General features: G+C 35.9%; 1 protein-coding gene across 10 annotated transcripts; it reads right to left on the bottom strand.

The window, feature by feature from the left end:
• Positions 1–328: 328 nt before the first annotated feature.
• LOC18431278 (uncharacterized) lies at positions 329–11415 on the bottom strand. 10 transcript variants are annotated; one of them, XM_088858873.1, is made up of 9 exons: positions 11298–11415; positions 9181–9307; positions 8658–8728; positions 8121–8291; positions 7753–7904; positions 5708–5810; positions 2934–3479; positions 1650–1990; positions 329–907 (listed from the first exon to the last, which is right to left on the bottom strand). In XM_088858873.1, the coding sequence occupies exons 5-9, from the start codon at positions 7879–7881 to the stop codon at positions 752–754; spliced, it is 1275 nt and encodes a 424-aa protein (XP_088714999.1). In that variant the 5' UTR covers positions 7882–7904; positions 8121–8291; positions 8658–8728; positions 9181–9307; positions 11298–11415; the 3' UTR covers positions 329–751. The 10 variants fall into 10 exon arrangements, with proteins under 10 accessions (XP_088714999.1, XP_088715001.1, XP_088714997.1 ...); XM_088858875.1 differs by having other exon boundaries at positions 9287–9307; XM_088858871.1 differs by having other exon boundaries at positions 10803–11310.
• Positions 11416–14043: the final 2628 nt, after the last annotated feature.

The following is a 14043-nucleotide window of genomic DNA, read 5'->3' as shown; positions in this document are numbered from 1 at the left end:
GCTACCCAAACAACATTGTTGCTAAAACATATACCAGAATTTTGGATAACTAAGTTTTGAGGCATATCCAGCATTTCTGTATCCAGGAACCTAAACGATCTATAAATCCACTCGTCTATGGGCAAACCATTGGCCATCCTCATCACCATCCATTCAAGTTATCGACCCTAATATATAGAGAATGGGATCCACCACTACAATCGACCGTAATAGTGGGGACCACTCTATCTCTGCATCAATAACCATCACGTGAATACCTCCCGAGTTGAGAGAGAAAAAGACAGAACTCTCCTACTTTATCAAAGAGGAAGAGGGGGAGAGAGAGAGAGAGAGAGAGAGAGAGTTCTACCATTGTATCAAAGAGGGTCTGGTGCTACAGAAAAGAAACGAAAATTACATAAACACGGGGACCATGCTTCAAAATTCCAATAGAATTAAACCTAAGAACACCTTATTTGTACTCAAGAGCCAGAGAAATGCTCCAATTTACTATCACAAACGACTTTATTTGATACCGGACCCTAAGTAACCACTCAACCTATCATATTTTACAGACGTACCAAACTCAATCTAACACTGCCCACTTGAAAACAAATACTATCCAATAACCAAACTTAAATATATTGACCTAAAAGAGAGGACCATGATCTAATGACTAATTACAGACTTGTCAAATGAGAAAATCGACCATTTCGATCGATAATCGGAAGAAATCATATTTACAAAGCCTGGAAAAAGGGGGAAAATTTGGTTATTGGTTACCAAACTTCTTTGCAATGAGTGGTCGCACATCCTCCGCATCAGCCAATGTCTCCAAGAAAGGAAGCAAATTAAGCAAAGCACAGTCGGACTTGTCATTGTACCAGCTCTTGATGGGAATGCCATTCTCTACTTGCAGACGAAAAACCTGCAAACACAATACATGCATGAGATAGAGAATCTCGATAGGAAAGGAGAAGCACAAAATAAGAATAATACCCAGCTTAGGTTTTATTTCTATTGCCATTTTGTTTCATCTTTATTTTTCATGAAAAAATCCTCAAGCTTCCAGTGACCTGACATTGGATTAAAACTTTGTCCATCGTGCAGTGCAATGGTTGTGTGTGACTTAAAAAACCTCAATAGAGATGCAACTACTAGAAAATTGTGAATACGAAAACAAAAAAAAACCACAGAGGAAGGCTAATCCACTTGGTCATTTGTCATTTGTATTGTCTACAGACATTAGGGACATTCTAGTAAATTAACAATATCAAGCATGAATATCTTTTCATATATAGTTGGTGTTTTTTTCTTCAAAAAAAAAAACAGTAGTATTTTTTGCAAAAGGTACCAAGAAAATGGTTGTTCATACTAGCAAGAGAGTTGTGGGAGAAATCTCTCTTTTTCTTGGGGACAAAAAAAAAGTCTCGTCCTCTCATTGATGTCTCACATGACAATAAATCCCATTCTCACCGATCAAAAAGAGAAAAAAAAAATCCCATTGTCAGGAATTCCTTAAAAAACCAATTCCTTGCAAGATAGTTAACTTTTGCTTGTCCTCATTAAATGCTCAGAAAAACTTCAAAAATGTAGGAAATATTATCCAAAAATTTAAAACATTGCTAAGCTAGGATTTCAGAGGACCAATTAAAGGAAAGAACCAAAACCTGAGGAGAATTATCAATGATGGCAACTTTTGCTAAATCCCGGCCTAGGATTCTCAGGTCCTTCATGTATCCACCACCTTCTGAAGCTATACAAGAATCACGATAAACTCTGTGGCGAAAAATCTTCTTGTTGGGGTCGAGAATATTGAGCAACTGTTCAGCATAGATGCGCTGGCTGGCTGTGAAAATAATGACTTCAAATATCTCTGAAACTTTCTCCAAGAATACTCGTAAATAAGGTCTTTGCCGTACATAGACAGTGTGCTCTTTCTTGTCAAGAAAGACTTTAAATGTGAAATCTGCATCTTTGCATGGCGCCCATTTAGAGTGTACAAGAGTTTCTGCACCACAGTAGTTTGAGTTAGCCAATTGATTGATAAAGCGAAATGAAGTCCATATATAAGGGATTATTGCATCAGAAAGTATAATGGTATATGGTATTCCTTCAGTACATCTGCCATCCATTCCCACTAATGAATAGTTGGAAATTCACAGGAATTGGGCCTACGGATATGCACAGATGCACATTTAATTTCTAACCATCCATTGGGGGAATGGATGATGCTTGTAGCTTGGGATACCATAACCATAGTCCATTAGACAATACCATATAACAAGATCATCGGACTATGATATGCTTTTCACTTACTGCATAGTATCATCAAATACTAAAGTTTTGCTAGTAACATGACACAAATCTTTTTTTCTTTCCCCTTCAGGGAGCCTTTATCAGCAGGAGGTCTAACATGCATGTTGAGAAACATGGTGGATCATGTGCTACATACCAAGAAAACTCAAATGATAAAAACCACTTCGTTATAAGACCGACAGTTAGAAACAAAAGACTGGTAGATTAATAAAACATGACTAAGCATATCACTCCACTAAGGATGTCGTGTCACTAACACAAAGAAAGTCACAATGTAACCAACCTTTCATCCAATGTGAACTGGAGCGAACATAATAGCCCCAAGATCTAATGTAAATTTGCAAAATGGAAAAAATCCTCTAAGAAATCAATAGCTCCATCATAACATCAGTTTTAACTTTACGAAACCGTAAGGGATGCATTAAAAAGGACAAACACTCAACCCATGAAACTAATTTTTAGTTAATTTGAAGAAGAAAAGCAAGATAGAATTTGTCAATATGAATCTCGAATAATGATATGGAAGCAAAATACAGAGATATATCCTCACAATGGTGAAATGGTAAAATAGAAAATAAAACAGAAGCATAATAATTAACAATTATGAAATTCAGCAATCATAGAAACCTCCTTACCATCTAGGTCTAGAACCAGAGTCATAGGGTCCCTTTTTTGTGCTTGTCTTGGCAATAAATTAGGCCAATGAGATGGAACTATTTCCGAGAAATCTGGAAAACTTGTGATGGATAAGTATGGGTCAAAACTGTTCACTTCATCCAAGTCCATGCAGTCAGTGAAAATATCAGTGCCAAAGTCTGATGGCTTATTCAGCTGAATTGCACAAAACAAGCAAGCATCATCAGGATGAGGAGAACATTTTATTAGCGATCCCATATCATGACTATTATAATTCTCTGCATTCTCCTCGTTGCAATGCCATAACATGTAATTGTCTGATATATCACACATCATATCGAAATTGTTGCATTCAAAACCAGGAGTTGCTTCACTCAGTACTGAATCGTGGTTTCGAACACATCCATCAGCAGCTACGTTAACAGTAGTTAAATCAGGAAGTTGAAAATCAGGTATATTGCTACTCTTAGCACCATTCCCAGTGACCTGACTGTCCCCATCTTCTGCTCCCATGATCATTGCATGAGGACAACTATCATGCTCAGCTGACAAAGAAAATGCTAAATATTAAAAATAAAAAATAAGAATGAAATAGAAAAGCAGCACTAGCACAATTTCTAAAATCACCAAAAAGAAAAAGATCTTTTCTTCAAGTAAAAGTGATAAAAAATTACAGATATCAATTCAAGCATACCAAGTTACCAACAATACAGTATATCATTTAATCCTCAACTGTCGAAAAGCATGAATAAATGGATCAGCATGCATGATAAGACTAAAATCCCTAGTACGAAAAATAGATCTGCATATGTTTCAATACCTTCTAGGATAGCTGGAAAACGCCGAACAGTATAACCAATGACAGCTAAACAAAGTGATGCATCATAACTTGACATATCTAAAAAGTGTGAACATTTGTGGTGCTTGCTGGAGAACACTCTCAGTAGAACAGATTTCAAATGGTTTGCAATACCGAAAATTAAGGATACTATGTGGTGCCTGAAGGTAACCTTCTCACTTACAATCAAGTTGACTCCTATAGCCCAATCCCCAGAATCTGTAGCATTTCCACAGAGAATGACAAGAACATTGCATGTCAACGAGAAGTTTCTTTTGTGGAAGTGCGGGAAATTAACACACAAATTTTCAACTAAGATATACCACGAACAGCTAGTCTCTATTACAACCCAAAAATTTGACCTGGATGTACAATCTCGGGCCAAAATTTGTAGACAAGCAAACCATACAGCTTTTGAATCTTCTTCTAATATTACTACTCTTCTTCTAACATCCAAAGTTATATTTTTCAGACTATCTTTCTCATCTCATTTCCGTTATGATTTTTTGTTTTTTATCAGCAAGAAAAAATGTTATTACTAAAATAAAATTACAAAGGAAATCAAAACCACAAAAATCAAAGAGATGTCAGGACAGCATCTCAGGACTGCGACAATGAAAGTGTGTCAGCGTAGAGTACCTCTCAAAGAACACCTTGATTCGCAAGGTTATCAGCCTCCTGGATAGCTCCCCTAATAATGTGCACAAAGTTCACATTTTTAGTGCCACAAATGTTGAATAATTCACCAAATATCATAGCTACCCTCCACTCTTTACAAGTCCATCTTTTGACATTCAAACAATCTCCTTTTACTCCTAATCGATACCCTAGATGGATTGGGGAAATCCATAGACATGTAAGCTGCACACAACCACAACTAATGTTGAATCACATGTCCTACTGGCACTGAAAAGATTTTAAGCTTCCTACCTTCATCTCTAAAAATCCCACCCATAACTGCAGATCCTAGATTACACCATGAACATTCATAAAAAATTAATCTTAAGGGTAACCTCCACTAGAGCAATCTTGCCCTGAGTTAAACACTGATAGATCTAATAAGGCCAAAATCATCAAATCCTTGAACAAGTCCCTCAAACCTCAAAATTCAGGTCAAATCAGAGCCAACACGATCACCATATTCCCAATCCACACACAACCAACATTCTCGTGTCATTATATTCTCGGCACACAATCAACTTTGCAACACTGCAGGAATGAAAGACATTTGAAAGTTCCTTGATAGTTGAATAATCATGTTAGTAGTTATGTAACCTGGGCACATGTGTCCAAGGTTCTAGGCACCTGTCGACACTACAAGGATACGAACATGCGTGTTTAATACTTTAGAGACTCAAACACCACTATTGAACTTCTTTTATTGAATCTTTACTATGGAGTTCTTTAATATCACTTAAAATCACACCTTCCCCTAAAAGATATATGAACATGTCATATTATTTTGGGCCAGCATTTCTAACATGTGTAACCATGCCGGACTTCAACTCCAGTATATGCGCCCTTGTAACATCGGTAAGCATTAATAAGACATAGCTTGCATGAAACTAAAATGATTGGCCTTGCCATACAATAAATAGCATACACAAGATCAAAGCGAATAGTTAAGATACGGAAAATCACAAGATGGACAATAGTTGATAAAAACTAACTACGATAATCTTAATTCTTACACATTTTAGCAACCAGAAAGGGATCGACTATCTTATTATTATGCCATAAAAAGGGCCTTCGCAGGGGCTCAAAAGCATAACGTTACAAAACAACAATGAACAAACGAACTAATTAATTATCAATTACTAGAAAACAATCATTAACTAGGAATAAGATATTCAATCACATAGGCTGAATAAGGAAAAAAATCATTTTTGGTCATTGTAATGCTTGAGATATAAGAACATAAATTACTTCACATACCTGCATTGCCTACAAAAGCAGTTTCACTTTGATCTTCATTAAGGTTTAAAAATGGAGAAAATATGGTGCACATGATACATGGATTTGTAATGGATGATGATACCTACAAAAAGTGTTTCAAAAATGACATTAACACATATAACTGAATATTGAAATCGACAAGAGATACTATACAAGTCCCAAAAATATTCATAAAAGACTAAAAATTGTAGTAAATGTATAGAAACTTGTATAGGTATCTCATAAAAAATAAGAGCTAAAAAAAAGAAAGGTAACGGAAAAGGAAATTTGCAAGAAATTTTAGAAGTATCAAGTAGAAACTACAAAGTTCAAACACGAATCAAAACGAACCCATGAATGAGGCTTACAAGCATCTATAGTCCTTTGGCATTCACATTAAACTATTTCACAAGTCAATTTTCATTCGTTAATACTGAAATTGGATTATCTTATTCCTTGCTATCCCATGTTTAACAATTCCGTAGTTTATTTGAACCCGTACGGCACATTTGATAACTAGAACTTCCAGCTCAAGAAGCTGGAAGTTCCAGTTTACTGTAGCACTTCCTTCTTGTTAACAGAAAGTGCTATAAGACACTGGCTTTAGGAAGTTCTGGGTTATCAAAAATTGAGAACCTACAGCTTCTATTGCCCCATGGAAGTCGCTTATCCTGTTAATTAAGAAATTTGCCTCTGGATTTTTTTTCTTCTTCCCTTGTCCTTTTTCTCTCTCTAACTCCCTCTAAATATTTTTTTTTTTTGACATGGTTACATAGGAATGGAACTTGAGACATTGGGCTATGTAAACCTAGCCTCTACCGTCTTGACGCAAGCCTGATTCCTTTAATCATTAACCCTCTCACTCCCAATCCTCTCTCTCACCATGGCCTTCCTCTACCAACTCCACTCTCAAACCGTGCCCTTTCTTTCTCTAACTCCATTCTCTCTCGAAATGAGTCATTTCTCTAATACCTTATATCTCTAACTCCTCCCTCTCTAACCGTGCCCTCTCTCGAAATCTCTCGAACCATTCTTTTTTTCTCTAGCCTTGCCCTTTCCTCTCTCTAACCATGTCCTTTTTCTAAGTCCTCTCGCTTTACCATATGCCCTTGTCTGTCTAACTCCTCTCCCTCGAAATGTGCCCTTTCTCTATCTAGCTCCTTCTCTCTTTTTACTGTCCTTTCTATCCCTCTAAGTTCTCTCTCTCTCTCTCTCTCTCTCTCTTTGAGTGTGTGTAAAGTCATAAAGCCTTCTCTATAACACTTTGTCAGATCACTGTGAAGTCTGGTCTTTGTATTTGAGAACTTCCATACAAGTTATCAAACAAGTATTCCAGAACTCCCAAAAGTCAATAGTTCTAGCTTCTAGGGAACTAGAACTTCTAGGTTCCAGGGAATCCCCATCTTCCAGCAACCAAATGTGCCTCTAATGTTTCACACTCAACCACTACTAGACAATATTCCTATATTTCTATCTCATTTGACATCTTCGTTATATCTCCAGAGGGCCAGCACAGATTAAACTGGATCCTAAAACTACCTGGAAACAACCCTACAATGCATCCTTCTTGAATAATTTGATGAAAGCCACTTCTCAAATACTGATTGCAATTTTCAATAGCATGGTGATCCAATAAATTAAAGGTCGGATGAGGAAAGGGAAGGTTAATGTACTCACATCAATCCCGTCCTTCTATATGCAAGAAGGGTGCTTGAAAACAACAAAGAGGATCTAGGACCTCACAGACTCCTATAACGATTGCAACTTCGTAATAAATGAAAAATTAACGGTATATTGAGCATACTGAACCTAATCAAAATAGCTTGGCTTGAAAAAAAACCACATTCAATACACAGACAACAAATATATGGATTCCCACCCAAGGAAAATAATAAATAAAGGATGGGTTGCTGTTGATGAGTGATACCCAGATGGTCGCTTGTGTATATTTGCATGAATTACTTATTTTTAGGAAGAAAAAGGAAAATAAAAGATCCATCTTCAATTGGATCCAGATCAAACTTAACCAGTGGTAAGGAAATTACCTTTCTATCAATCAATGGCAAGTCAATAGAAGAATACGGCATCATGTGGTCATTACAGACACATTCCGCCAATATTTCCTGATGATCAAGAGCTTTTATATTTGTATATGCATGACCAGACAATGTCATTGAAGATAAGCAGAGAGGGAATGCTGCATTAGGTAGAAAATGAATTCATCATTCACAACCCAAGAAAGAAACACTTCTAAGAGGCATTTTTAAGAAATGGTTCATTACCAAGAAAATAAAGTGGATAACCATAAATATGAAGGGGAGACCTTCCACATGTCAGACAATAGCAGAAACCATAATAGAAAGGTAAATGCTATGAAAAGAAAATAAAATAAAAAACAGATCCAGTGACTTACTATTATGATGGCTAGCATGCAAGCCACCAGCTCTAATGTCTCAACTTCACAAGTTGTGACTGCATGGAATTATTAACCATTGATATAAGTGAGGGACTTCTTCTTTTTTCTTGTGGAACCCAAGATCACTACAGTCTTTCACGATAATTGCACCGATGAAACACTTCTTCACTGCCAAGGAAGAAACAAAACCTCACATCAATAAGGCAACAATCCTGGTTTAGTGAAAAGCACCCAAAATAGAGTAAGACCCCCCTTTCCCCACACTCTACGAAGGTATTAACGAAAATAGGGAATGAGTAATATTCTGAAACTCTGCATTAACAGTACCTAGAAGCACTTGCTTGCTGTCAAGTTTCAAATGATAAACATAAGCACAGATCAATGTGGTAATGATCCTTATTTAGATAAAATTAACCGAAAGAGAGTAAGAATGCCCCAGCTCTCCAGCTTTACAGGTTTCACGGATTGAAAAATACATGTCACTAGACAATTCTTTCAAAGGAATAGGTGATGGCTACCATAAAGAACACAAACCTGTCAGCATTATCTATTTGATCACCAGTGTGAAGTTACTTACTCCAACCAGCCCCGTTCCAGATCATATCCTGCACATATTATTATAATATGAGATATATAGATGTTTATTGAAGTTATATTCTAAAGAAATGTATCCTACCAAGTATAAATTTTAGAGCCTAATAAAAAAGAGGAAGAAGAAGAAATTTTTCTAAGAAGTATTAACAGAACTTTTTGCTATTGATATTAGAAAATTCAGAGCTTGATCGATCACATTCAGTCAATCACTTCCCTAATCCTCCAAAAACAATACTTGAGCTCACAGTTCCGCCCCACAATTCCTCAAACCACACATACACGCACACATGAACGCACTACTGGCACACACACATGCACGTACACACGCACATGTGCACACCCACACAGGCAAATACATCCATCCATGCCACTAAAATCAATATCTTGAACAGAAACAGAAACCCCATCACTCCACCAAAAATAGACAGGACCTCAACAACAAGACTCATAACAGTCTCCTCACCACCATCAGTTACATCTTCTTGCAAACTGAATCACCGTACTGTGAAATTTCAATACTTTGTGATACTCCAGTGAATAAACCCTTGTTTCAAGTATAGAAAACTCACCGAGTCAAATCAACTTGTTCACTGCACAAGTTTTAAAATGAAAAACTCAATATGTGTCAGAGTATTTTGACATAAATAATGGACTATGCTAGTTTGACCAATATGTACTCTCTTCAAATATTGTAGTTTTGCAGTATGACGAAGGCGAAATGCTGAAATCGATTATATAAATACTGTGTTTTTGGAAGAATTAATCACACAGAAATTCTGAAAAGCATGCCGAATCTTTCCAGGTTAGCTGTTTGACTTGGCAGGTTCGCCCAATTTTGGACTTATCCTAGTTCGCCAACAAGTTTGAGGTTTTGAAGACTGCTTCAAATTAAGGCAAGCTCGGATAGCCAGCATAATCTCCATGCACAAAATACAGCGTAGAATCTGGAAAAGACAGTATAAGGTGCTTAGGGAATGAGTTCTACAAGGCTCGTGCCTGTTAACCCAATTTATTCGGAATTCAAATCAGTCAATCGACAAAAGATGGCTTTATTGCTCAAAGAGAATACAAATATGTTGATCTTGGGATACTTAGAATTGGAGACGGTCTACCCAAAATTCACTCCTCTCAAAATATTTATGAGCAGAAAAGTACTCAGTGAATTAGTCAACTCATGCATCCGCATTAGTTTTGGAAGAATTTAGCACCAAAAACACCTCCTACATCATTGTAAATCCGTTTCCACCTCACATCCATGAATGTGGAGCCTCTAAGACAGTTAGTTATGAAGATATTTGAAGGATTAAAGATGAACAGTCCAAAGAAAGTAATTTTTGGATCGGAATTATTTTTAAGGATCAGAATTATTTTTTTCTTTTCTGTTTAATTCATGCAGTAAGAGACCCGAAACTTTTTGGGCTCAGAATCCATCTCCAAGATGGGTCTCTGGACTCACTGTAGCCGATGGGTCCCTGGATGCACATAACATACCCTTTATGAGCACTGGAAAGTTAATTTTTATACTTTTTCTGATGAACAACTCTATTTTAAGATACTTATGAGAAGAATTATTGTTCGAGATAACCCACATCCTTTTTTCCCACACCCACTTCATAGTAGTCTTCTTAAGCTTTCGTGGACCCATATTAGAAACCAAAACAGAATTTAGAAAAGAACTACACACCAGTGATCCAATCAATACTCATCTCCAACGCAACTAAAACATAATATTACAGTATCACTTCCAAACATCCAGTTAATCCTCATTATTAAAACAAGTGACGAATACAACCATGACTACTAGAAATACCTTCAACTAACAAATAAACCCTGATTACGTTGAAAAAAGTGAACTAGGGCTACAACCATGCTATACTACAAATTGTTTTCCAAGAACAAACTAACCTGAATTCCTAAAACAAGTGAATTACAGCTACAACCACGATTTCTACAAAATATTTTCCAATGGCAAATAAATCCCTATTAATAAAACAAGTGAATTATGACTAGAGCCATGATTTCCCACAAACTCCCTTCCAATCACAAAGTTCAAATATCTCTAATCCATTAAACCCTAGGACCTACCTGAAAATGGCCCATATACCCATGAATTCCATGGCTAAACTCCAATAACATCCAAGACTTCAAATGGATGGTTCCAGCGAACTCAGGAACAATATAACTGAAAGATAACGTAAAGCTAACTTCGAAACAAATAACAAACCCCAATTGCCAAAACAAGCAAATTAGGGCAAACAACCCCACTTTCTCGAAATTCCCCTCCAACAACAAATTCAACTTGTTCCACTCCATTAAACCCTAGCTCAAACGTCAAAACGCTCCTTCCTTCGTAAACCCAAACCTAAAACCACAAACTCCCCGCATTTCCATACAAAGAACTAAAAAAATCCCCGAAAACCAGACAGAAGGAGAGAGCCTCCCAAAATTAAACCCATAATTAACTTAAACAAGATAATTAACTAGCTAAAATACAGTTAATTAAGCAAAAAACCAAAATTTTACATAAAAATGGAAGAACAAATGAAATAAAATAAAATAAAATAAACAGTAAACATGTACCTGGAGAAGAGGGTCTGGGGAGAAAGCTAGAGAGAGAAAGAGGGGTCCAACAGAGAAGTGCAGGGAAAAAAGGAAACAGGGGGATCCCAACCGACGGCTGTGATTCTATGTTGAGTCGGGATCGAATGGGAAATCCCCCGTGTAGAGAGAGAAACCGTTTTGGGAGTCGTCGGGTCGGTGGCCAGGTCAGCAATGGCGAGGACCTTAGAGACATTGCAACGTGGCCGCTCAGGGTTGGCCCCCGTGGTGTCTTGGCCTTTCGAAGAGAGAGAGCGGCTCGTTTTTTGACGCTTTAGCTTTGCGGCTGTGTCAAAATGGCGTCGCATCCCACGTTTCTTAAAGCGTCAAAAGGTCGCCGAATTCTCTCTCTCTCAAACCTCTCTTTCTCTCTCTTCCCGCCCCTTTGGGCTCGTGCTCCAAAGAATCACTAACGAACTGGACAGTGTGGATTTCGTGATTCTATTTGGATTTTTAATTGGCCGTACGATCTAAATTTAAGTTTCTGCAGTACTTTTTCGTTCTTGAATTGAAAAATGGGAAAGGTTTATATATAAAGCGTTGGCTCTAAACAAGAGCCTACTCAAAATTTTAACTAGGAGAGGTTGTCCCCAAATACTTATCTATCTCCCCATTAAAATTTAGTTTTTAAATTTTATTAATTTTTTTATATTTATGATCTCCATGTTAGAAAAATTACATGTTTTTGAAAATTAAGTGCTAAAATCCATCTCGAAAATATATTTGTTAAGAGGCTACATTTCTACGTACTTAGCCGCTTAGAGACCGGGTCCAAAAGAAAATTATATAGCGCTTCAAAAAGACAATTCAAAAGCGTCATGTTGACTACTTGTACACATGAGTAACCTTAAGGTACTCAAACGTTGTTCGGCGCTTGATACATTTATCACACCGTGTAGCAGATTTTTTTCTTGAGGTATTTTAGCTAATTCATCAGGGGTAAAGTAGTTCGATTGAAAGATAAACATTTATTAATAAAAAAAGTTTATAGAAGGTTTCAATTTTAAAATGAAAAATTAAATATGCACTTCAAAAATCCATCGGAAAATGTTGTTTTAATGTTAAAAAATCTTCTAATTGATCATATTGACATCAAGATGTATACAAATGAAAAAAAAAAAAAAAAAATTTGAATCCCAAAAATAGTGTATCTTGCAACACAATATCTAAACCATCCATTTTCAATATTTTCATATGCTTATAGATCTACTTGATTTAATCATTTATAAAGTTTAAAATTTTATAATTATATATGAAAATAGATTTACAGATAATCCTAATAATTTTTTACACCAAACTGACATGTTATGATAAAATCTGGATATGCGCCTTAATTTGATTGTTTAACGTTGCAACATTATAAAAACCACACACTTTATTAATTATAGTGGAAGATGAGATCATCCACATCATGTGTGACATCACCCACATAAAGCAATGATTGTTTCTTAACTATTAGTAAAATGTCACTAATTTATTATAGAAATATCTATCTACCCCTTGTAATGCCGAAATATGCTCTTACTAAATAAAATTGTATTACAAAATAAGGGGTAATCAATATGAAAAAATATTAGATTATGTTAGGGTGCTCACACTATAGAGTATTTTATAATTGTACTCAACAAATTATTGACATTTATATGCTATTGTTTTGTATATGAGAATTTCTTTTAATAAGAGTATTTTTTGTCTTTAGGAGAGGTATAACATCATTCACATAAATGTGACATCGTCCACATGGAGCACATTAGTGACATTTAATCATTCATGTAAGTAATATCACATTTCATATAGACGATGTCATACCCCTCCTAATCACAAAAAATACATTTACTAAAAAACATTGTATTACAAAATAATGGTATATAAATATTCAAAATTTGTTAAATACAATTATAAAATATTCAGTAAGCACTCTAATATAACCTATTAAAAAAATACTCATACTTATGGCATAACCCTTTGATGAAAGGCACCAATTTTTTTAAAAAAATTTACATTTAAAACTTTGTCAAAATTTTTCATAGCTCTTAAATTTATGGGCCTTAGCGAGGTATGGCCTTGATAGAGCAAGATGGTAGAACAAAATTTGTATAGCTCATCCGAAACAGTTAGAAAAAAAAAAAAAAAGTTTGTGACGAAGAAAAGTTTGTGATGAAGACAACTCTTGCTAACAAAATTTTTATAGCTGATCCGAAACAGTTAGAAAAAAAAAAAAAAGTTTGTGATGAAGACAACTTTGTGTTTAACTCTTGCTTCTCCCACTGGGGACTCATGACCATTCCTAGCCACTTAAGTTGGGAAGAGAGAGAAGTAAAAGTACGTGGGTTTCGTTTGGTTATTAGGTGCCACTTCGCACATCAAAGTTTGGAGAGTCGATAACAACTCACTAGCCCATGTCACATCCATTCAAAAAAAACATGCCTTTTATCTCTCACTCTCTCTCTCTCTCTCTGTTCTCTTTGTGTGTACGAAAAATGGATAACAGAAATTTGAAGCTCGGATTGAACAAAAATCCCATACCTTTTTACAAGGGTGCGGCCTTTATGAGGTGTCAATATTATATTGTAGAAGTAAGGTGCACTTTAAATCTATCCGAAAATAATAGTCCACCGCTGTTTGAGGCTTTCGGCTTAAAAAAAAAATTTGACCCTTACTTATAAAGTTTAAATATCCAAAACTGAGGCATTTTGAGTAGATCAGTAAACACTTTAAAATTTTAGAC

The sequence above is a fragment of the Amborella trichopoda genome, chromosome 2 (genome assembly GCF_054954075.1).
Source record: "Amborella trichopoda isolate Santa Cruz 75 chromosome 2, AtrichopodaSantaCruz75HAP2 v2.0, whole genome shotgun sequence".
NCBI lineage: Eukaryota > Viridiplantae > Streptophyta > Magnoliopsida > Amborellales > Amborellaceae > Amborella > Amborella trichopoda.
This window is presented reverse-complemented; position numbering and strand designations above follow the sequence as displayed.